Source organism: Megalobrama amblycephala, linkage group LG4 (assembly GCF_018812025.1).
Source record: "Megalobrama amblycephala isolate DHTTF-2021 linkage group LG4, ASM1881202v1, whole genome shotgun sequence".
Lineage (NCBI taxonomy): Eukaryota > Metazoa > Chordata > Actinopteri > Cypriniformes > Xenocyprididae > Megalobrama > Megalobrama amblycephala.
In genome coordinates, this window is record NC_063047.1 from 3161412 (window position 1) to 3187762 (window position 26351).

Genomic DNA, 26351 nt, shown 5'->3' on the forward strand with positions numbered 1-26351 from the left:
TTTCACTCGGCGGCCATCTTTGAAACGCCTCTCGGGCATCCTGGGCATCATGCAATCTCTTTGAATGGGGAAACATAAAATTCTCCAAAACTGTTCGCCAACCTTACGATTAAATTTCATATTTGAAATCACCAACGAAATCTAACAACAACCGGCTCATAAATTTAGTTTCTAAACGCTCGAATCATGACAAAAAAACTGTATTTTTCAGGCTGGATCAAATTAATGCGCATGCGCAAACCTAAATGCGCGTCTCTTCGGAGGCGCGCGTCTGACTGTTTCTATAGAAACCGGTGATTCTAACGGCCGCTGAAGTGACGCGATGACTACCAGTCAGCGATTGGCTCTTATTTAGAAGGCGGGACTTATTCCGCCATATTGCGCGTTACACTTTCTCCCATTCAAAACCATAGACATATTATAATGTCTATGTTCAAAACAATACGAGTGACACGTCTTGTGTAATTCTATAGTCTTTGGTACTACCAGCCTTCAAAGTTTCAAGTGTCTACGACTTACGGTTTGGTCTGCCCGATCACTTTTAAGGGAGAATTCTGATCCTTGGAAATTTTAACAATTACGATAGAGTTTCAGCGCTACTCGCTTCAACCCCTAATTACAAAGAAATGGACGCAATAAATGTACAATGTACAAAAAATGTACAGTAACGCAATTAAATGTACAATTTTGAAGTAGAAAGACTGAAATATTATTTTCTTGTAAAACATACTTTAATTATCTTTCATTTATTTACAACTTTAAAAATATATTTTGTACAATGTAGATCTAGAACGAGAACCACAGGTTAAGTGGTTTATAAAAGAGTATATTAAGTCACAGTAAACAAAAATTTACCAAAATAATTGAACCCGCGATCTTCTAATGTAAGTTTTCGTGTTTTCTATCTTTCAGCACCTTTGGAATTTGAGGTAATGGGAAGAGACTTTGGCGTAGGGATGACAGAGGGAATTCCAACTACGACTCCAACTACAACCACAACACCAGCAGAAGGTAGGCACACCGAAGACATCCTCAAAGACATTTTCAGGAACATCTGACATCAACAAGTACATAGAAATCTGCTGATATGTCCATTAGATGTTGTGGTCATGAATGGAGCCCATAATGGGAAACCATGTCACTGGCCTAATTGCATAACCCTTTTATTATATTAGGTTGTTATTTCATAAGCTATCGGAAAGAAATTTGGGCCAAAAATGATGTTAGTGATTAATGCCATGCCCATTTTCTAAATGTTATAGCTATCCAAAGGGCAAAGTTAACTTTTTTTTGGATAATTATTGACCTTAGTGCTTGAAAAATAAAAGTGGGCTTCCGTACGTGCAACTTACGCAAGGAAAACAAGCAGTACACCGAAGGTAAAGATAGAGAAGTGCCGGCCTACCAGCCCACTTCAAGCACTGATTGACCAAAAATCATTCTAAATTTACGACAATATATACAGTGGGTACGGAAAGTATTCAGACCCCCTTAAATTTTTCACTCTTTGTTATATTGCAGCCATTTGCTAAAATCATTTAAGTTCATTATTTTCCTCATTAATGTACACACAGCACCCCATATTGACAGAAAAACACAGAATTGTTGACATTTTTGCAGATTTATTAAAAAAGAAAAACTGAAATATCACATGGTCCTAAGTATTCAGACCCTTTGCTCAGTATTTAGTAGAAGCACCCTTTTGATCTAATACAGCCATGAGTCTTTTTGGGAAAGATGCAACAAGTTTTTCACACCTGGATTTGGGGATCCTCTGCCATTCCTCCTTATTTCTCACCATCTTGGAGTCCTTCAGGTGTTTTTTAGCAAACTCCATGCGGGCTTTCATGTGTCTTGCACTGAGGAGAGGCTTCCGTCGGGCCTCTCTGCCATAAAGCCCCGACTGGTGGAGGGCTGCAGTGATGGTTGACTTTCTACAACTTTCTCCCATCTCCCGACTGCATCTCTGGAGCTCAGCCATAGTGATCTTTGGGTTCTTCTTTACCTCTCTCACCAAGACTCTTCTCCCCTGATAGCTCAGTTTGGCCGGACGGCCAGCTCTAGGAAGGGTTCTGGTCGTCCCAAACGTCTTCCATTTAAGGATTATGGTGGCCACTGTGCTCTTAGGAACCTTAAGTGCAGCAGAAATTTTTTTGCAACCTTGGCCAGATCTGTGCCTTGCCACAATTCTGTCTCTGAGCTCTTCAGGCAGTTCCTTTGACCTCATGATTCTCATTTGCTCTGACATGCACTGTGAGCTGTAAGGTCTTATATAGACAGGTGTGTGGCTTTCCTAATCAAGTCCAATCAGTATAATCAAACACAGCTGGACTCAAATGAAGGTGTAGAACCATCTCAAGGATGATCAGAAGAAATGGACAGCACCTGAGTTAAATATATGAGTGTCACAGCAAAGGGTCTGAATACTTAAGACCATGTGATATTTCAGTTTTTCTTTTTTAATAAATCTGCAAAAATGCCAACAATTCTGTGTTTTTCTGTCAATATGGGGTGCTGTGTGTACATTATTGAGGAAAAAAAATGAACTTAAATGATTTTAGCAAATGGCTGCAATATAACAAAGAGTGAAAAATTTAAGGGGGTCTGAATACTTTCCGTACCTACTGTAGGAACAACTGAAAGCACTCATACACAAAAAAGCACGTACTCTCTATGGCCTTATAATCATGTTAAGAAGTTATATAAATATGAAATTTCATCCTAACATGACTATAATTAGAGTATGTAATTGTATTATATTATCCATATATAAAGTTATGTCATAATATTATTAAATAATACACTTTCATCTTAAAGGGTTAGTTCACCCAAAAATGAAAATAATGTCATTAATTACTCACCCTCATGTCACTCCACACCCGTAAGACCTTCGTTCATCTTCAGAACACAAATTAAGATATTTTTGATGAAATCTGACGGCTCAGTGAGGCCTGCATAGTCAGCAATGACATTTCCTCTCTCAAGATCCATTAATGTACTAAAAACATATTTAAATCAGTTCATGTGAGTACAGTGGTTCAATATTAATATTATAAAGCGACGAGAATATTTTTGGTGCGCCAAATAAACAAAATAACGACTTATTTAGTGATGGCCGATTTCAAAACACTGCTTCAGGAAGATTCGGAGCATTATGAATCTTTTGTGTCGAATCAAAATTCGACTTACGGAACGAACGCAGCGCCAGTTTAGTTTTTTTTTCGTAAGTTGAATAGGGAAGGCGTAGGACATACAGCGTAAGCATTTTGAAGAATGTGGAAAGCGGAAGTACGTTCAAGGTGATATTTTGTGTTTATAAAGCATATACAGTTGTACTTTTTCAAAAATGACCGATCGTTTCTCTAGATAAGACTCTTATTCCTCGTCTGGTATCGTTTAAAGCCCTTTGAAGCTGCAGTGAAACTGTAATTTTGACCTTCAACCGTTTGGGCTCCATTGAAGTCCACTATAAGGAGAATAATCCTGGAATGTTTTCATCAAAAACCTTAATTTCTTTTCGACTGACGAAAGAAAGACATGAACATCTTGGATGACATGGGGGTGAGGAAATGATCAGGAAAAGTTTATTTAAAAGTGGACTAATCCTTTAACTTTAACTCTGCTTCAGTGTTATTTTAACTCTATGTAGAGAGGGACCACATGTTCTCTGGGCAGAGCTGATTTTGCTGTGTAGTGTTTGCATAGACATGCAGCTTATGCATTTCTCTCTTTTTCTCTCCTCAAGCTACCATCAGGCTCGTGGGAGGCATCCATCGCTGCGAGGGCCGTGTGGAGATGTACCTGAGAGGAGAATGGGGTACCGTGTGTGATGACGCTTGGGATCTTACAGATGCTAAGGTGGTGTGCAGGCAGATGGGCTGCGGCCTGCCTAAAGCCGCCCAGGGACTGGCCCACTTCGGTCCCGGTCGTGGCACAATCCACCTGGACAACCTGAAATGCACAGGCTCAGAAGCTACTCTCATTCAGTGCTCTCACATAGGATGGAATGTCCACAACTGTGACCACTCAGAGGACGCCAGCGTCACATGTTCACTCTAATGACTCCGCCCACCTCAAGCCACGCCCGCCAGTAGACGCAGTGGGAGGGGACAGGAATAGCATTGACTCCAGGACTTGTATAAATTTTGTACATTACACCTCACGCCAACCCTGAAGAATAGATTTTAAAGATGAAATAGTTATTTGGGTGTGAAATAAGTTATGCAAATACTGTTATATAAATAACTGAATGAAGATTTGAATTATGCACTTTATAAACTATACGAACGTGTACACATAGGTGGATAAATAAGCTGAGGCTATTGATATACAGTGGAAACCAAAGTTTTAGACTCTCCTCTCTTTAGGCATTTTGATATAGACTGCAAGCACCAAATTTATTATGGGATACAAAAATGGATGTACTGTACTGCTAGTACTCGTTCTTAAAGCGGATCTGTTTCCTCTAACTGAATGCTAGAAGTAAACGTTTAAAATATTTGTTTTGAAGATCGATATGTTGCATATCTTACAGTAAAGTTCAAAGTGTATCTGAATATCTTTAACATTTTATTGAATGTCAAAACTGCATTCGTTATTCAAAAATATTTGTCTGAATTGGTCTGCTTGGAAAAAAAAATGTTCTCAGGTCCATTTTGATTGGGAAAAATAATGGTTTCAATGCAAAAAAAAAAAATCTGTCTTTTTTTTCTCTGTTCCATCATTTGTGAGTAGATTAACAGAATGAAATTAATGGGATAAAAGGAATATTGCTTCTGTATTGAGGAAACTAAACCATGTCATTGGCCTAATTGCATAATAGTATATTAGGTGGTTACTTTATAAGATAGGAAAGAAATTTAGGCCAAAAATGATGTTAAGATTTTTATATATAATATATATAATTAAAGATTTGGTATATCTGAAGCAACGAGAAAAGAAAACAATGTTTGTGATGTCACTTTTTTTACTGTACAGACTTTCATAAAATATTGGGGTCAACATTTTTGTCAATATACACTCCTGGGCAGAAAAAAAAAGGAGTGTATATGGAAATAAAGTATGTTATGAATCTATTATATATTCTTAAAGGTGCATTAAAGTTATTTCTTGAAATTTTCTCCTATTAAGACAAAATGGCACATTGTTTATTCTTCCAGCAGGTGATTTTACATAATAAAAGTTTCATTATCTGTGTTTTATATTTCACATATTCACTTTTTATAATGAATATGTGATAGATGTATTTTACTTTTTAATATTAGTTATTAATGGGAGTTTGGTTCTTTTGACAACATTTTTTTTTTTTTTTCAATAGCCTTCCTGTTGCCAATAAGAGGGTATCTGTCTATACAGAAAATTACTTTTAAAAATAAACCAAGCATGAAAAATATTCACTGGAGTAAAATTTATGACCACTAGTCCTGGTTTCCCTTATAAAGGCTAGCAAACTGGTAACACAACAATTCTCAATATTCTTATAACCAAAATAAATGAATTAATTAACTAAATAACCTACCCTCTTATTATTGAGATTATACGGAGTCCCTAAAGGGACCTTGCAAAAATAAAATATACAGACTTTTGCATGCTCGCTAGAAAATACTGCAAGAAAAAGGATGTGGCGACTGGCTCCTTTTATAACAGGAAAAAACATGAAAACGGCTATAACTACTTCACGGTTAGTCCGATCGACTTGAATATTGGCACGCAGTGTCTTTTTCCAAGATGCCATGACTGTCTATGAGGACAATGACACAATATTCTTATATCCAAATTAAATTAATAACTAAACCATTAATTAAATAAATAACTAATTTAAATAACCTATCCTCTTATTATAGAGATTGTTCCGAGTCCCTAAAGGGACCTTTGCAAAAATAAAATATACAGACTTTCGCATGCTCATGAGAAACTTTTGACGAAGCGCAGAGGATTTTTAGGGGTTCAGCGCGTAGTGCTCCTATTGTCATTGTTAAAATTTTCAAAGATCAGCATTCTCCACTAAAATGCAATCGGGCAGACCAAACCGTAAGTCGTACAGACCTGAAACTTTGAGGGCTGGTAGTACTCACATCGTCTACATCATCGCCAAAGCTCGCACCAATCGGCCTGAGGGGGGCGCTACAATGGTCAAAAGTATGAGGCGTAAGCTCAAGTGTCTTATATCGTTGGAATCCTTGGCTCAAGACGGACAAAATGCATGCATCAGATTTGCAAAATTTTCAGGTATTTTTTTGAAAAACCTACTTTTGCGAATTAGTCCTAGGTTTTTGGCCCGATCGGACCCAAACCAATGCAGCAAGATTCCCCGATGTCTGTCAATAATTATTTTTGAGATGTCTCTAAGGGCCTCCAAAACATTCGAAGTGGGCGGAGCCACTTTTACTAAAATGGTTATAACTCATGAACAGAATAAGTTATTTTCACCAAACTCGGCACACATGTGTAAGAGCTCATTCTGTGGTCATCTTAAAAAGGACACCATGACTGGCCACTTGGTGGTGCTATAACAGGGAAAAAAACCATGAAAATGGCTGTAACTACTTCACGGTTAGTCCGATCGACTTAAAAATTTGCATGCGGTGTCTTTGTCCAAGGCGCTGTGATTGTCTATGAGAACATTGACGCATCTCAAAAAACATGACCGCCATCGACCAGTGAATTTTGAGCAGCTATCAGCCAAGGTTAACACGGGGCCTCTTCAACTCACTGCCCTAGAGGTCTGTGAGAAATTTGAAAGAAATCGGCCACTGGGAGGCGCCTTCGCATTTTTCATGTGCGTAAATTATCGTATATTACAACATTTTTCGAACACGCCACGACATTACTTTCCACATGGTAGAACTCCTCTTCCTGAGCAACTTTGCCTCTAGGACCGCCTCTGTCCATCGAATCATTCGTTAAATGTTTGGAGAACAACTTTGGCGAACTAGTCCTACGTTTTGGCTCAACCTCAATAACTGTTAAAAAGCTTTATAAACCATAATTTTTCTATGGTAAATTGCCTGTATTAGCTGTAATTGGTCTTTTCCATTTATCGAGATGGTTACAGGCTTGCTAATTAAAACATTATATATTTTTATGCATGTGCTCAAAGGCCTTAAAGCGCTTGAACCCCGATAATTGCTGCTCGCAGCTATATGTTTTTTGCGTCCTCACGCGTTACAATTTTCAGTTTATATATATATAGTGTCTATAACATATTTCCTTCGTGTGTCACTGCCATTTTACTATGAAGAAAACAAAACTATGGATGCACATGAATTAATAAAGATCTACTTTCTTTAGGGGCTCCGTAATAAACCAGAAATTGTAATGCGTGAGAACGCAAAAACAAAACAAACAAACAAAAAATTAAAATATGTTCTCGTGCACATGCGAAAGTCTGTATATTTTTTTATTTTTGCAAAGATCCCTTTAGGGTATCCATAATACTGCAAGTATAACAACAAGTTTAATAGTGCAAACATTATCACTTAAATTTTCTAAGTAGTTATTTTCGCAAAGTCAGTGTCGCGCAAGACCCCCATCCTGACATCACTGCACCCCCTCACAACTGATGACGCAATCCAGTGAAAGTGCACAGGAGGGGGAGGGGCGTCTTGCATCGGCACGCGCAGGCAGCAGACAGCAGAGAGCAGCTGCAGCGGCAAGAGGAGCACGCGCACGCGTCCCACAGCATATTCACAAAATATATCACCCATACACACAAAAGCACCTGAATTAACCGCAATTTAAACATGGTCGACCGCGAGCAGCTGGTTCAGAAAGCCAGACTGGCCGAGCAGGCTGAGAGATATGACGATATGGCTGCTGCCATGAAATCGGTAAGTGCAACTTTTGCATTATTCTGTACATGTATGATTCATTTATAATTTTGCTATTCAGATATAGTTATAATCACGCGAAGTGAACTGTCTCATAACGCGCGGATCTACATAATGCATTCGCCCTGTCGCATTGCCACTGGAAATTCCATTTTCGCGTTCGAATCTTTCCATCGATCAGATCTGATATTGATGACAGAATCGATTCGAATGAACAAACGTTCTTTAGTCTAAAGGCCCATATAAGTTGATCCGGACCGACCGACAGGTCACAGTCCTGCTGAAATGATGACGAAGCTGATTTGGGAATATTGTGTGTCACTGCCCGTCATTCATTAAACCAGAGGATAATGCAGCGCTGAGTGTGAATCCAGATTTCTCGTGCTGGATCTTTGGGCGGTGCCTTTCAAAGATCCGAACGGACTGGACAACATGACCACACAGATAGGCACTTCATTATTGCACATGGCCATAATTCTAACAGAGGTTTGCGTAAAAATCCACTGACATGACCGAGACAGCCTAACGTTACGCGTCTAGTCAATGCCGAATTTCTCCATTGCAAAAAGCTGAAATCGTGTCATATTAAAGCGGATTGTGATTCATATGCATTATTATAGTATGCTAGTCTATGATGCAAATGATCCAACGCTGTTCTCTTTGTCTCAGAACGCGTTACAGTCGTCTCCATCGATTCGCATTTGAAGATGTCGTCAAAAGCAATGTGGTTTTCGCGCATTCTCCGGCTTTGCAGCTTCGCTCCCACTAGGCGTGTCGCAACGTGTGCCAAGGTGCAGTGCCCGTAATGCACCATTTCATCCGATCCATCAGCCTCCATCCAATAGGGTACAATGATCACCAACCTCTATCTCTCCATCAAGGGCGTAGGTTTGCATTGAAAGTTGATAGCGCCATATGGCAATTAAGCTCTAGATAACCCTGAGATTGTGGTTTGAAAAACTCAAAAATCACAACCTCAGTGCTGTCTCCTGACTCATGTCATGGAAGTTTTGGAGGTCACACCTATTTCTTGTGTTAGAGTCTCATAACTCCACACCTACAGTAAAAAATAATACTGTAATCAAAATAAAATGTTGTGAAAACACCTATATGTATTCTTTAAGTTTAGGTGACCTAAAATGTCAATATATATGGAGGATTAGGAGGGACACAAATAATATTAAGAAATCAACTTAATTTTTAATTACATTTTTAAATGGACAATATACATTTTTACATAATTGCAGATACGTATTATCATATAAAATAAATCATTTTCATTTTTTTTTTGTGTGTCACTTCTAGTCCTCCATATGCGACTCTGGACCACAAAACGAGTAATAAGAGTCAATTTTTTGAAATTGAGATTTATACATCATCTGAAAGCTGAATAAATAAGCTTTCCATTGATGAATGGTTTGATTTGTTAGGATAGGACAATATTTGGGTGAAATACAACTATCGCCTTTAAACTTCTTAGCAATGCATATCTACTCACAAAAATTAATTTTTGATGTATTTACAGTAGGAAATTTACAATATAACTTCATGGAACATGATCTTTACTTAATATACTAATGTTTTTTGGCATAAAAGAAAAACCAATAATTTTGACCCATACAATGTATTGTTGGCCATTGCTACAAATATGACTGGTAATGGATGGTTTTGTGGTCCAGGGTCACATATATGCCATTTTCATAACATCTAAAAAGTTATAACATTGTCATAACATTTATGTGTAGGGTGCCTACAACAATTTAAAAAAATATAGGGTTATCACTGCAAAAAAAACGATTTTCTTATTTAGTATTTTTGTCTTGTTTCCAGTCTAAATGTCTAAAAATTCTTAAATACAGATGCTTTTACTAGATAAGTAGAATGACAATCATTTTCTGGAAAAAAGAAATCAAAATGAATGAGTTTTTGCCTCAAACAAGCAAAATTATCTGCAAATGGGGTAAGAAAAATAATCTTGTTTCGGTTTGAAATCTTGTGTGAAATCTGTCCCAAACAGAAACCCGATTATTTTTCTTACCCCATTGGCAGATCATTTTGCTTGTTTGTAAAAGCAAATTTTGATTTCCCCCCCCAGAAAACAAGAACAAATATTTTAAGATTTAAATTTTTTTTAGATATTTGGACTGGAAACAAGACAAAAATACTAAGCAAGAAAAGCATGTTTTGCAGTGATTGATGTGTAAATCGATGCATGTCAAGTTTTGGTTCAAGCTGATGAACTTGCAACCATTTAATGAAAAGGAAAGTGCATCGTTCCATTTAGCTATTCGCCAAGACTGGATGCTGTCCATTATTGAAAAATGCCTCATCATAGTCTAATTGCACTATCTCTTGACATCTGCTTTGGGTAGATGAGTAGTTTCTGAGGGGAAATGATAAGGTATATTGCGCAGGGCTTCTGATACACCGGTCTGCCATTAGTGCGGCTTACGTAATGCTTCTACTAAACAATTTTCATTCGGAGACAATGAGCTTGACAAATTGTTCCACTCCTGTGAATTTCAAATATTGTACAATGATTAGTTCCCCCAACATCCTTCTAAACTGTTTGCTTTTCTGTGGTCTAAACTAATAAATAATTCCGTCTGGCCATTAATGGCATGTACCCATCGCCGTCTGGATCCATGTGGTCTCTCAAGAGTCTCCCAAATCGAAATCTTAAATATTTATAAGCTTCATACTTATTTTGTGTCATCTAGTGTGCAACTTTCTCTGCATCGTCTCTTTTTGAGACACACTGGAGGATGGATTGATATGTCCATGTATTGATTTACTCGTCAGCTGACCGGAAAGCTCTGGTCCCTGTGCAGCTCAGGGGTGTGTGTTTATCCATGTCTTCTTCTCACTATGGGAGGAAACCCTTATTACTGCAGTTTTGGCAGCCTACGCCCATAAAGACCTAATAAACTTGAATAGAAAAATCAGATCTTTCTGATGATGAGCCTGAGATGTAGTGCCATTAATAATTTAATGCAAAATACACAATAATTTGTTCCAGTGCTGATGACTACAACACCCACCGCATGCTGCTAACTTTTACCACAGCTCCCAAACTACTATTGTAGTATTCTGCCTTTATTACTTACAATTTTTAACAGCATTATGAGGAATATTTAGCTACACGTCAGGTGTGTTTTAATTTAGGCTTCTATGCATGCGTGAGCATTTTATTCGTGTTGCTGTTATACACTCAGTTGTTAAATTATAGTAGATTTGTTCCGACATATTATGCACAATCTGTCAGTTACAGTTTTGAACCCTTGGATTAACCATAGCTTAGACCAATTACATTTATTCAGCGGAAACAAACAGCTTTCTGCTTTCAGAAATCATAGAATTAGAGAAAGTGGGAGTAAAAAAAAGTTGATATGAAAATTGATATGAAAAATTTCCAATAAGCAGATTCAGCTTGCATTCCTTTACAACATATTTTTAATATTTTAGCTGTAATTTTTAACTGCAAGCGGGACTTTCATTCCTGCAGATGTTGCGATGCCACCATGAAAATACGATTGGCTCTTGTAAATGGAAATGCCGGGATCAGACTACACAATATCAGCCTGATTTAGCATGATATCATGTTTATCAAAGCTGTTATCACGATGTCTTGACAAATTATAACATATTTAACTATTGAATGAAGTTTATTACATTGAGTGCACAAGCAACATGCATAATAATGTATGTATTGCATAATAAAACAAACTGGAAACACAACCATGCCAACCATTATAACACATTTTAGGTGATTTTGCAGGAATTGTAATCAGGCACTAAAAATACTATCCATTAAAAGTCTTTTGAACCAATGGGATCACTCGGAGTCTTAAAGAAGACCCGATTCACCACACCGGCAATGCATCTACAAGGCTACATGACATCCCAACAAAAAGACTAGCATCGTGCTGTGAAATACAGACTGATATGCATATGATACATATGATACACAAACTACATCTCTCAGTCGGATAAAGCAAACCACTGTCTCGCTAGTAAAGTTTTGATGGATGACAAATTGTAATCAAGGGAAAGACGATTACAGTGACATACAGGAGTCGTACATTAGGCACAGTTTGCGCACTGATCACTATTGAAAATTAGTAAAAATTGAAGGGTGGGGAGGCGCCAATGCGTACGCTGTGTCAAAAGGAAGGCCAACTGTCTTTGAAAACCCCTGGACTAGTACAATTTCTGTTTGTTTACACTCTTGTTTCTGGAAGTCTGTTGCTAGTTCCACCTTCTCGATAATAAAGACGGCAAGTGATGATTTGTCGGAAAGCAAAGTGTAGTCTGACATGTTTCTTGTCCACGTCACGACAGGAATTTAGGAGTCAAAATAGCGTAATCTGACACAGTGACTATCGCAATAGACAAAAATATTGTGTAGTCTGAACGCGGACTTAGGAGAACTACAATCACCATATTGAGGGTTCCAGTTTCTCCCATTTAAATATTTACGAGTAGACCATTTCTGTTATACAGTGTCTGCCCTTGCATACCAGAATGGAGGTTGAAAATGAGGGATTTGCTAAAAGGAACATTATTTGAGAGTCGGAGCCTTTTTTAAAGGATTGTGAAAGTTCTGTGTGCTTATGCTCTGAATTATCTGTCATGCATGTGCATATATCTACCCACATCCACCTCCATCCGCTGTCTTTCATCGGCCATTACCATAGACGTGGTTTGAAGACTGTAACTCATGTTTTTTTCATAACAGTATGGTCATAAAGCTTTTATGCGGTTTATTTTTAGAAGCCTGCTGCAGCTGCAAAAACATTTTTTAAAAAAACATCTGCATTCACTCTATGGTTATATAACAACGAGCTACTTTAAGCAAGAATCCCCCTCTTCCGCCCTTACAACATCCGCATCATCCCATCCTCCAATCCTTCCAGCATCCATGCGTTCTTCTTTTGTTTACTGCTCCGCTTTCAGTAGAGATGCACCGATGCTAAATTTCGATAGCCGATTATTCAGAATGATATCTGCCGATACCGGTAGTTTGATTTTTTTAAGGAAAAAAAAAAAAATCTCTCCCAGCTAATGCTGCAAACTATACAGAAAAACCATTTAATTTGGTACATTACTATAATATTAGATTTTAAAATTAACAACAGAGCCCAAACAAACTATTATATTCAACTGCTATTTATTTTCAGATATAAAAATTTCACTCAAGTAAAAACTGAAATGTTTGTATACAACTCAGTTGCACATAAGGTAGTTTTCATAAACACTTATCTTCATGACAATTTTATTCAAACATACACAATTAACAATAAATAAGCTCCTCTCTAGTGTTTTTATAGATAACTTTCCTGAGCTAAATGCAACGTTACGTGACATTGTTCAAAAGCTGTTTTATTGATGTCTTTCTGTGGTTGAAACACTGATTGAGTGATTAAACAAGACATGATACATTTCAGTAAGTTGTTCTGTATCTTTCAACAAACCTTTTGATGTTCATGCATATTTTGTGCAATAACTATAAGCTATAAAGTGGAAGAAAAGACTTGCGCACTTCCGCTTAAACAAAAAGTGTCAAAATGCCATTTATTGAATTTTGTAATAATAGTTTCTTTTATCTGCCGATACTGATTACTGGCTGATACATCGGTGCATCCCTAGTTTTCACCATAGAAATACTTTGGCCTATATACTTCATTTCTGTGCATTTTTACAGCTACTATATTGATTTAAAGCAATAGCCATAGTTTGATTTAAATTCACTGATTTAACTATAGTATTGCAGCGCATTGTGCTTTTATGCTCTCATATTTATTTGCAGACATAAAATATGTTATCGAAACATATTGTTGACACACACCTTTGACACACCTTACCTGTATACTGGTTATCTACATGGAAAATAGCAAATAGCACATAAACTGACTTACCTGAATGAGACTTTGATGGGCTTAGCGAAGGGTCGACTGGGCAGTTCAGCTTACCTATTTGAATTAATAATGATTATTACTTCAACACGGTCTTCATTGCAATTCATAATTTAACAATACAACAAACTCAAAATCAAAGTTGTTTCTACTCCCTGTTGATTCATCTGTCCGCCGAACTGATTTGAGATGTGTTAGCATTCCTAGCTTATCTTAAAACTAACTTAAACGACTTACTACCTCAGAATTATTATTATTATTTATTTTATTATTTTCAGAGTAATGCTAAAATCAAGCGACCAGTTCACACCAGTTGTCACAGTTGTAGCTAACCTGATGATCAGGACATAAATCTCTTAAATGTTAATGTGAAGTTTAAAATGTGTAGATTCATTATGAGCTGCTTTAAAAGACTGTCAGGTTTTAGAAGAGAATAAAGAGCCTCTTTGTGTTCACGATAACACTATAGCACTAATCAGAATTACAATAGCGCCTTGTCAGTCAAATCTGTCTATAACGCCACATGATTCTTCATTTATTACGATTATTATTCAAAATACGAATCACCTTTCTCCTTGTGCTAAATACAATGAAAATAGGGATGGGCGGTATGACCAAGAATTTCATTGTTAGGAGTATTAATATTATTAACATTTGCCATCTCTAAGCAAACACACCAGTGGAGTTACTAAATTAATCAATGCTTCTGAATGAATCAGTTGAATTAATGATTCAATGATTCATTCATAAAATGAATCACTTCCTGAATGAATCAGGCTGCATCTGAAATCGGATAATTATCTACTATACAGTAGATGAAAATCAGTATGTGACAAAAGAAGAATGTCTGAATTCACAGTACTCAATAAAAAAGAGTATGCAAAAAGTACCCGGCGAGATTCTGAATTGTGCATACAATAGATGATAATGACACATGATAATGACAGCATGCCGAATATAGTATGTCCAAATTACATTCATACTACACTATATAAAACATACATTTTAGAAGTTGCAAAATAATTACCTACTCGAGAATATGTGATTTCAAAGCAGCATCAGTGTTTTGAATGAAACGGTTGTGTGAATGATTCAACGACTTACTCATAAAGACGTCACTTGATTCGTTCCTCCTGAATGAATCAATGTTTTGAAATGAATCAGTTGAATGAATTAATCATCAACTCACTCAAAAAGACGGTTGCCTGTCGCCACCTACTGGTGCAACGATGTAACCTACGATGACATGATGTCTGGTTAGCACGCTTCCCATAATGTTTATGCATTAGGTCAGTAGTTGGAGAGTAGGTGGTCTTTTGTGGCTGTTCAAACACATTCGACCACATGAGCGTCTACACTATAAAAGCAATCCAGTCGAATGCGTTTTCTACTACCTCTAGAAGTGGTTGAAAGTGGACAAGATCAAAACATTTTAGACCCCATGTACACCTGTGTTTAGCATCGTCCACTTGTGATTTGATCGACAAAAACGTATCTTGAAGGTGCGTTCACGCCATGTCGTAATTACTGTAACTACGAGCGGTCACGTCCTCGTAGAGCTTGTAATTACAGTTTGTAAGCTGGGAGTTTTCTGAAAGCGTGTATCACGTGGCCACTATACCACCTGACCACTGTAGATTAATTTAGGCGCTGATAGTGGTGCCATAGAAATGCATAATTCCCAGTCTGAGGACGTGAACGGCTCCAAATATAATGTCACATGTTGTCTTCTCAAGATTACGGTAATGAATGCAGCATAATACCAGGTGTAAACGGGGCCTGAATGTCAGGAAATGGCACTGGTCCTCTCTGTCATGTCCACAATATCATCCATAGTTTTGATAATAATAAATTAGCGAGGCTGCATGGCTCAGTAACTGCGGGTCATTAAAAGAGCTTTCTCTGTTATTAAGCAATGGAGTGGAAGAGAATGTTAGAACAACAGTGCTGAAGTCACATCAACTAGATTTTGATTGTCATAAACTCCTTAGTGCAATCATAAAAATAAAGATTATTTATTGACATTGACATCTTTAACATCAATAGAACCTTTTTCATTCTGTAAAAGTTTCTTTCTAGTGGAAAAAAGGATATTTGGGTTTTTAGAATGCTCTTCACACTAAGAAAAAATGTTTTTTTTTTTTAAGAATGTTCACTGAAAGGTTCATTGGGGAACCAAACACTGCGAAAATCTTTTTTTTAAGGGTGTAGCAGTTAGTATGGAAACCCGTCGTTCTTCTTGCCATCTCAAGTCCTTCTCTCTTTCTTCACACTTTCTGTTTATCATAATCTACAACTGGGGTTAAAAGTCACTGAACATTTGCTGCTGCAATAGCTGGCGGCTTCATTGGAGTCTTATGATGCAACCCAAACGGCAAGTGCCCTGAGATTACAGTGACTACAAAGGGCTCACAGACGGAATTAGCACACTATGAGAACTGTATCACTGCACTGTTGTGCAACACTGCTCAATGCATCTGTATCTAATTAGGCCAAATAATCAAGAGCTTGCAGTAGATTGTGTATGATTTCTATAGACCTCATTCCACTGAAGTAAAACAAGGCATTGCAATAAAGAAGTTTGATGTTTGCCTTCTATTGAAAACCATTTCACCCATCATGAATCATACTGCATTGTGTTTTGTCTTTTTGTCCCCTAAGATACATGACTCATGTTTGAAACCTGTATGATTTTTTTGTTTTGTTTTGTTTTTCAGCAGAACACAAAAAAGTGTAATGTAGCACAATGTCCAAATTGCTTGGGATTGTCCATCTTCAAAAAGGACATAAAAAGTTCCACGTTTTCCAGCTGTAGGCAAACAAAAACATTCTTGAAGGTGAAGGTGCCAGATTTGACATGGACATAATTGACTGATAACATCATATGGAAATCATAAAGGCGAGTAGATCATGACGATCGTTTTTTTTTTTTTTTTAACTTTTAACACTTTAATATCTACTTAATCTTGAAACTTAGGGTACGTTTACACGACAATGATGTACTAAAACGACTAAAATCGCTGAATTACGCTGCCAGGCCAGTAGATGGCGATGTCACACTGTAAAGAAACACTACACGCCTATAGACTGAACACATAAATACACATGCGCATGACGCCACCGTTTTCACAAATTCACGTTTTTTTGCAGTTTACACGGAGTATTGTTTTCAAAAATTTGTGCTTTGAATCCCGTTTTCAGAAGTCCCCAAAAACGCCACTGTCATGTAAATGAACGACCAAAAATAAGGATGGACGTTATGACGATATCGTTACCACGGTATAAAATGTATTGTTTTCGCGGTATGTAAATATATAGCACTATTGACATTTCGGAGTGATGAAATGCATGAATAAGAATATAAAGAGCGGGATGTGCCTGATGTTAAAAAGAGATATGAGCGCAATATATCTGTCACGATCATCAGCTGGAGTCCTTTGAGAGCCACAAGGGGGCACTCCACCCTAGACTATTGTCACTCTCTCAAACTACATACGAATGCACACCATATAGTGGACTTTGTTTTCAAGTGCTCAAATCATTCGCGAATGCGCTGTTCTTCTGCTTTTTTCCTGTTGTTGCGTTTAGCGTACAGTGTTGCATTACTGCGAGCCCCCTTCTGGACTGGAGTGTGGATTACCACGTGACTGACTGTATTCATCGTCTAACTGGATGGACTGAACCGTGACGTCCATACCGTAGAGTTTGGGATGAATACATGTACTGTTACACCCCTAATACTGTATGATGCATACATGATAACGGCTCTCTCTGGATCAGCGGCGGTGCAAACGCAATGCAGATTTCAATGTTCCGTTGTGATTTTGTAAAGGTATACTCTACAAACACACTGTTTGATTAACACACATCTGCAGGTTTTCCTGACAGGTTATGAGTATGTGTCTATGTGTGATAACCTGGCACACGTACAACAGCATGTCGCTTCCACCCACACGCTCGCACGTGCGCTCCATCACATACACACGCAAACACATGCAATCTCGCACATACACACACACACGCAAGAAGCGTGGACATCATTGCCGTTGCCACGGCAGCAGCAGAGATAGTCGATTGCGTCCAAACAAAGACGATTACCCTGTTTCTATGGAGACGGCTCTTTACTTACCCCCTGCTGTCTGGGATGGGAGGTTATGTGAGGAAGAGGTTAAAGGCAGTTTGTAAATGGTATCGTACACAACACCATTTACTATGACTGCAAGACCAGTTTACGTGTTACACAATGATTCAGCAACTGTCTCTTTCAATCTCAGGTTGTTTAATGGCTGTTGTGCTGGAAATTAAAGAAGGAAGCTGTGGTCTAATTGATCAGTAATACTGTTCCGAGTCTGATGCAGGAAACGAATTGAGTGTTTTTCTGTTTATGAGCAAGTGCATATATTTAACATTTGACATGTGCAGCTGCCCCGAAAAAAATTGCTGTGTGTCTTAGATTTTTTACCCAGTAATTGCTAGTAAATTTCACAAATAATTTGTGAACATTGAATTAAATTTGGAATTTTGAGGTAGAAAAATTTGTAATTTCTTAAAAAACTCCAATAATGTTTGTTTTAGTTTCAACTTCAGTCAGGAATCATAAAGAATTTAATGATTCTGGTTCAAATTCCAAATCTCCCCAATTGTTAATTTAAATAAAGCAATATTCAAACATGTCTCTTTTTAGAAAGATGTCCATTTTAAAATGGAGTTTTGTCCACATTGAACCGGGATTTGTGAATTGAAGAAAAGCTAATAATTAATTAAATTATAATAAGGTAAAAATTAAAATAATTTAAATCTATTGCAATGTTTGTTTTAGTTTTAGAAACTTGGAAAAATTATTTTTAACTTTTTAAGTTAAGTTTAAATTTTTAACTTTAGTTAGTGTGTAATGTTGCTGTTTGAGCATAAACAACATCTGCAAAGTTACGACACTCAAAGTTCAATGCAAAGCGAGACATTTTCTTTTAAACAATTCACTGTTTAAGGACTACAACAAACGACTGGTAGGGACTACAATGAGCTTCTTCCTGGGTTAGTGACATCACAAACCCCAACATTTACATAAACCCCGCCCCCAAGAACACACAACAAAGGGGGCGGAGCCATGTTGGGCTGCTTTAGAGAAGAGGAAGAGTTGTTGTAGAGTGTTGTTGTCATGCCGTCATTTTACGCCGGACTGCTTCACAAACGAGGGTCAATTCAACACAAAAGATGAACATGACGGCACATGCTAGTGGATGAGTTGAATCAACTCCACAGCAACTACATCAATTTATCCACTAACCATTCAGAAACATCTAAAAGTTGTAAATTCTTCCTGAGTCTCTCCATCAGGGTCGACTCCGGTTTGAACAATGTAAGGCTGAACACCGTTTATTCATTTTGGCTGCGTGAGATTCTCCAGCTTTGTTGTTGTTGAGCTGTTAAAGCTCCGCCCTCTTCTGGAAAGGGGGCGGGGAGCAGCAGCTCATTTGCATTTAAAGGGACACACACAAATGGTGTGTTTTTGCTCACACCCAAATAGGGGCAAATTTGACAAGCTATAATAAATGATCTGTGGGGTATTTTGAGCTGAAACTTCAGACACATTCTGTGGACATCATCTTGTGAAAAGGGACATAATAGGTGCCCTTTAAATAAATATTATAGCTCAAATGGGTTCAGCGGACAAAAAATACTTAAAATCAGAATCCCTGTTCTAACAGAACTGCATGTCATTAAAATCATTTGTTTAGTTTTTTTTCTCGATTAAAAGCATTCTCAACCCTACAGCAATATGAAACTGGCTTTGTTGCTGAACACTCTGGTTATCAGCAGCCACTTTCTTAAACTTGAGAAGGACGCATAGCATGCAATGTGGTTGTGTGTGCTTTTGGATGATGATGATGATGATGCAGAGCACGAATGATACAGCAAAAATGCAGTAAATCATTGAGCCTCTCCAAAGGACGCAGGAAATTGCATCCGAAAGGTAGTAGAAGAGAAGCGAGCGAGAGAGATCTTTAGTCACCAGCTCATCCGCCCACTGTCAGGCTGTTAAATCAAAGCATCCCTGCAATGCTTTCATTCGGCCAATTTTTTTGCAAAGCATGTGTAGGTTCACTTTTTACTATGTTGCTCTGTAAACAACTGTAATTCAGGCTGCAATGTGTTTTTATACAAAAGCAAGTGGCATGCCGTTCGTTTGAAACGCTGCCAGTCTTCTATGAATAGATTTACTACACTTCTTCCAGCCTACACATGGTTAAAATGAACAATGAAGATCCCATGTCCATAAATAGACATCTGGCAAATCACCACATTGAAGCTTACTTGAACTGTTCACTCGAATGGCAGCATGACTCACAAAAGAACATTGTGAACTACCATTTACAACACAACCCTCTCTGCCATAATTCTGTACTTACATGACATTTCCTTAACTGAACGGACATGGCTGAACTTGACACAGGTTAGTGTATAAAGACAATCGCCCCCCTTTCGGTTTTCATTAGTGACCTATGCAAATGAAGGAGGATTATGAGTGACCCTAATGCCCTATAGTGCTGCATAAACAGCTCTGTCACTAAATGAGGTTGAAGCCGTGAAGGTTTGGTTTTAGTTTTGCCAGCAATGCTTTAAGCAGGCGTCATCAAAATGCATACTGCAGTACCGCAGGTTTTCCTTCCTTCTTTTTCCTGGAGTACAAGATAAAGAAAATGAGTTCATTCTATAAAATAGGACTACACTTTGCACCACAATTTAACGCCGTCTGTTTGAACCGGATGGTATCAGAGAATGGTAAATGCAACTGATATTTAGAATAGCAGAAATAATTCTAAAGATGATTCTAAACTGGGATCGATTCCCAGGGAATGCATGAACTGATAAAACGTACAATGGATGCAATGCAAGTCGCTTTGGATAAAAGGCTCTGCGAAATGCATACATGTTCACTAGTTAAGATTTTTTAATGTTTTTGAAAGAAGTTAAAATAACTGTGAATATATGTTAAAATGTCATTTATTCCTGTGATCAAAGCTGAATTTTCAGCATCATTACTCCAGTCTTCAGTGTCACATGATCCTTTAGAAATCATTTTGATATGCTGATTTGGTGTTATCAATTATTATTGGTGCTCAAATATTAATAATGGTTCTTATTATTGTCATCAATGTTAAAACAAATTTTGTGGATACATTTATTTCAGGATTTTCAAAGCATTAATCTGAAATAGAATCTGAAATCATTTTGTTCAATTTAATGCATCTTTGCTGAATGAAAGTATTAGAGGCAAAATATGTCAAATATTAAAATATTCAAAAACCACTAGAACAATGTTATATATTTTGTTGACTTGTTTACTTACATTATCCTAAATGTTTCCAAGAATATTTAAATCCAGAGAAATAAGCAATTAAAACAGGACCCGGACCATGTCTGTGCATCGCCTATCGAGACATCATACCCGCATTACCCTCGTTTTCCCAACATGTTCTCCAACCAATACAACCATATAGGTCGTTTGTCACTTCCCTGAAATACGACCCATAGGAGCGTTTACCAAAGTGGCGCCCCCTATCGACAACAGGACACTTTCATTTTAATTCATGAAATACGACCCATAATTGTGCCCCTTTCGACAACAGGACACTTTCATTTTAATGCATTTTACCCTTTTATCTGCGTCATATATCGGGTTTCGTGTAGCTCAGTTGGCAGAGCATTGCAATAACAATATGCAATCATGTGATCATGCGAGCGTGGGTTCGATCCCATGGAACACGTGCTCATAAAGTGTAAATGCACTATAAATCACTAAGGTTAGGTTTAGGGGTGGGGTGGGTGTAGTCGTTAATAAAAAAATAGTTTTGCTAAATGGAAATAGGAAAAATGGTGTAAAAAGTCCACACATTGCATTTAAATGAACACGCATTTTAATTGGTAATGACAGTCATACGTCATTTCATGACGACAGACGTAACACGACACTGTCATTATTTTTTACGCCTGCTAGAGGGCGCATGACTTCAAAACGTAAATATAGGTCATAATAAGGTGCTTGAAAAACAACCTATATGGTCTTTTTTTTTTTTTTTTTTTGGAGGACAGTCTCCGATTTCCGGTTTTATTTTGTAGAAACCTTGGAAACACCAAAGACGCTTTAATATATTATGTGTTTTATTAGACAGGTGCGCAACTGTTTGGATACCTTTATAGACAGAAAACGAATCGTTATAGAGCTCAACATCTCATTTTCTTGATTTACCACAAGTACCATGTTTTACCATGACTAATATCGATCTATCTTACTCGTCTCTCATTAGCAATCGCTCCAGCGGCCTCGTTCAGCTCCACAACACTCGGTCATACTCTGCTTCATACTACAGTAATGTTAATAATCTCATCCATGAACATGATTTCTGCCCGAGTCCTATCCTGATTCTTTTCCACCGGCTGTAGACATGAACACAACACCTCCTATGATTCCACGAAATCAAGGCGTCATCAAGCTGCGTCTTTGTTTTGAATAAGTGACCTCTAGCTGCAAAAATGTACATATTGTGCCTTTAATTTCTACCCCAAACCTTTCGTTTGAATTACCTCTATAGTATCACGGGTTTCTTCTAAAATATGAAGCAGCACAACTGTTTTCAACATTGATAATAATCAGAAATGTTTCTTGAGTAGCAAATCAGCATATCAGAATGATTTCTGAAGGATCATGTGACAGTAATGATGCTGAAAGTTCAGTTATTTTAAATTGTAATAATATTTCACTGTTGTGTTTTCACTGCATTAGTGTAAATGCAAAGATTCATAAACAACACGCATCACTGGGTCTGTTGGTCACTATGAAACCGGTGAAAAGTTTTAAAGAATGCTCAAGTAACCTCTCCACCTCCTCACAGGTAACAGAGCTGAACGAGGCCCTTTCCAACGAGGAGAGGAACCTGCTCTCGGTGGCCTACAAGAACGTAGTGGGCGCACGGCGCTCGTCCTGGCGCGTCATCTCCAGCATCGAGCAGAAGACCTCTGCGGATGGCAACGAGAAAAAGATTGAGATGGTTCGCGCTTACCGCGAGAAGATCGAGAAGGAGCTGGAGGCCGTGTGCCAAGACGTGCTCAACCTCCTCGACAACTTCCTGATCAAGAACTGCGGCGACGCCCAGCACGAGAGCAAAGTCTTCTACCTGAAGATGAAGGGCGACTACTACCGTTACCTGGCGGAGGTGGCCACAGGTGAGAAGAGAGCCACGGTGGTGGAGTCTTCTGAGAAGTCCTACAGCGAGGCCCATGAGATCAGCAAAGAGCACATGCAGCCCACGCACCCCATCCGCTTGGGTCTGGCGCTCAATTACTCGGTCTTCTACTACGAGATCCAGAACGCACCCGAGCAGGCCTGCCATCTGGCCAAGACGGCTTTCGACGACGCCATCGCCGAATTGGACACCCTGAACGAGGACTCCTACAAAGACTCGACCCTCATCATGCAGCTCCTGCGAGACAACCTGACGCTCTGGACGAGCGATCAACAAGATGACGAGGCGGGCGAAGGCAACAATTAAGCATCGAAGAAAAGAGAAGATCTTTTGAGACCCTTTTCCTCTCAGCCGTAACATAAAACACGCGTGCTCACACAACAAATGAAAAAACAAAAAAAGTAGTACATGAAAAATTCACAAAAGGGGGCATGATGGAACTGTGCCAGCCACGTTTGCCAATAGCAAAGCAGCGCGGTTTTCTTTATTTCCCACTAAATTACGATTTAGAGAAATATGCTAGTTAAAAAGAATGGTTATGCCTCAAAAAAAAAAAACAAAAAAAAAAAAAAAGAAGTAGCAGCTTAAAAGGAAAAAAATTAAACCCTTTCCTTATGTGACGTTTACCTGAACAACACTTGCTTGTCGGTACGTCAGTCTATTCTAAATGGCCGAAGGGTTTCGATGAACCCAAACTCTGGCTGTTCTTGTGGTGAAATACGAAGTGGAGCTGCTTATATTAATTTACATTGTGAGTAAGAAGTACTTCAAAGCAAGGGTGGGCTTAAGGAAAAAGAAAAAAAGTGAAAACTTGAATGTCATCGCCTCGCAAAAGTAGGAATTTGCAAACAGGCTGCACTGGGCGTGAACGCAACGGTCGTGTTTTTTTGTCTCTGATATACGTTTATTGGGATTCTGAATCGCACCCACTAATGTTTGAACGTCGTTTACGTTGAACTGGTTATCTGTGCCATTTATGATACACATCGTTAGTATGCATCTCACATCTGAACTACACACAACTACTTTATTACAGTAACACAGTTCTGATTTCCTCATGTATCGCCTTCTCAATCCAAAGCTAAAACCGGTTTCTTTCCTCTCGCCAAAATAACCGTGACTGCAATCGTTATTATTATCATTATTATTTTATGGATATCAAAAATTGCCAGACGCCGGTTGAGAATAATGAAATTTCCTTCGAATGCACTGAAGAGTAGTATTATCAATTAAAATAATCAAATGAAAAATAACATTTCCAGAAAGAAAGAAATCCCAATGCTTTGCAGGAAAACGACCACTCGAAAGCAATGCCTAATCGTTTGGTTTATATCACTGGTACCATAGACTGTTTTTTTTGTTATTCAGTTAATTTATTTTGGCTAAAGAGTTTTTGTTGGTGTTTTAATTCTCATGAAATGCACTTGCCTATTATACTGTTTCTCAGTGTAGGACGATTACAGCTCCAATAATACAATATTGTGCATGCTGGTGATGTATTTATATACCATAGCTCGACTTTATTAACTTTAAAAACTGTAGATGTTATGTATTCATATGAACAAGAAATGACAAGAATTTAATCTGATTATTTTCTATTTATTACTTTATATTGGATTGTTTCAATCTGTTATGATTTATTTCTTATATATCTTTTCCTCGCTGAAGTACGCTAAAACAGTGCGTGTTTACTATAAATGAATCTGTTATGGATGTTGCTATAGTGACATGCAATTCTTGTATTTGGTTTTTAATAAAGGAACAAACAAAAAAAAGGACGCAAAAAGACAAAAAAAAAAAAAAAAAGAATAAACACCATATCTGGCATTTTGTCACGAGTAAATTATGATTACATTGTGAAACGATTAATGTTGTTCTTAAAATGACTTTTCCTTTCTGTGCTTTCTGCTGTGAGATATTTAAGATTTGCTGTAATATCAGTGTTTGTTTTGTTTTTTTCCTCTTCAGAATCTGTTTCTGTAAGGGATTCACTCATGGAACATTACCTATTCTTATATGATTTCTGTTTTCTTTCTTTTTCCTCGTCTACTGGTATCTTAAATGTGAGTCATGTAGCGGTTGCACAAAAGAAACATAATGATAATAATAATGATAATTAAAAAAAATAATAAAAACATGACTGTGCTCTTCTAGCCACCATTTCAGTGCTGTTGTTGTATGCGAGTCATTTCCTGTTCACGTCATCAGAAGAAACATGATAATAGCAAGTGTAAATGGCACAGTGGTTAGTCTAGTAGTCAGATGATAGTGAACAACACTGTTCGAGCTCCTGTTTCCCCTCCCGTGCTGTGCCATCCCGTGCCATCTCCTAGATGGCTGAGGGCCGTCTCTGATAATGCTTTGCTTAATGCTAGCATCTGCCACACAGTTAGTGCCAACACTTCTGCTTTAGTTTAAAGATCATTCGGCTGAAGCTGGTTTTCATAAAGCTCATCTTCTACAAAGAGTAAAGAGAAAGTGATATAGTCACTTTGTAATGTGTAATGGTATTTATTAAGCATGCAAATGAAAACTATAGGATTTTTTTTTTTTGTGATTTTGGCAGCCTAAAATGATTGAATTTGAGTTTTTTCTCAAAATTTGCAGTGAAAATATACCACAGACAAAATTCTTCTAACATCTCTCGAGAACCATTGCAGGGCTCCAGACTAACATTTGAGGGCAGGAGCGCCGGTGCCATTACAGTGTTAAAGTGTAATTATCCCATAATTTACTCACCCTCAAGCCATCCAGGAATATATGACTTTCTTCTTTCAGACAAACACAATCAGAGTTATATTAAAAAATATTCTGGCTCTTCCAAGCTTTATAACGGGAGTGAATCATAACCGAGATTTTGATGCCCAAAAAAGCACCTCCATCATAAAAGTATGATAGTAAAGCACTGAGCTTGAATTGAGATGCAGATAAAATTAACTTTTATTATTATTATTCACAGTGTCTAAATATAAATTAATGAATATTAAAAATATAGGTAACATGACCATGCTTATGATTTATATGCCCATTTATAAGTATTACTATTCTATAAATATACACTCTAAAAAATGCTGGGTTAAAAACAACCCAAGTTGGGTTGAAAATGGACAAACCCAGCGGTTGGGTTAAATGTTTGCCCAACCTGCTGGGTTGTTTTACTTAAACCAACTATTGTTTAAAAATTGCTATATGGCTAGCTTAAAATGAACCCAAAATAGTTGGAAAATTAAAAACCAAATGCAATTAGAGGCAACAATAATAGACAAAAGGTGAATGTTTATTAATAAGCTTTAATATTTTATTAATATAAATTTAATAGTTTATTAATATAAATTTATTAATAAGCAATTTAATAAATGTTT

The 26351-nt window shown here is 37.6% G+C and overlaps 2 protein-coding genes across 2 annotated transcripts in view; both read left to right on the top strand.

Moving 5' to 3' along the window:
- LOC125266297 (scavenger receptor cysteine-rich domain-containing group B protein) overlaps positions 1–4219 on the top strand; it is a 22774-nt gene extending 18555 nt beyond the window's left edge. The window contains 2 exon segments of the mRNA XM_048186823.1: positions 913–1011; positions 3746–4219. Of these exon segments, the coding sequence (XP_048042780.1) occupies positions 913–1011; positions 3746–4059 (413 nt within the window). The 3' untranslated portion in view covers positions 4060–4219.
- Positions 4220–7587: 3368 nt separating this feature from the next.
- On the top strand, positions 7588–25154 carry ywhag1 (3-monooxygenase/tryptophan 5-monooxygenase activation protein, gamma polypeptide 1). The gene is made up of 2 exons (XM_048186825.1): positions 7588–7829; positions 22639–25154. The coding sequence occupies exons 1-2, from the start codon at positions 7743–7745 to the stop codon at positions 23293–23295; spliced, it is 744 nt and encodes a 247-aa protein (XP_048042782.1). The 5' UTR covers positions 7588–7742; the 3' UTR covers positions 23296–25154.
- The last annotated feature ends 1197 nt before the right edge of the window (positions 25155–26351 follow it).

What these genes read in the sequence shown, in the direction of transcription:
- ywhag1 (XM_048186825.1), top strand. Translation starts at nt 7,743, where the DNA reads ATGGTCGACCGCGAGCAGCTGGTTCAGAAAGCCAGACTGGCCGAGCAG. An exon ending in TGGCTGCTGCCATGAAATCG is followed by an intron (nt 7,830 to 22,638) that starts GTAAGTGCAACT and finishes ACCTCCTCACAG; the next exon opens with GTAACAGAGCTGAACGAGGC.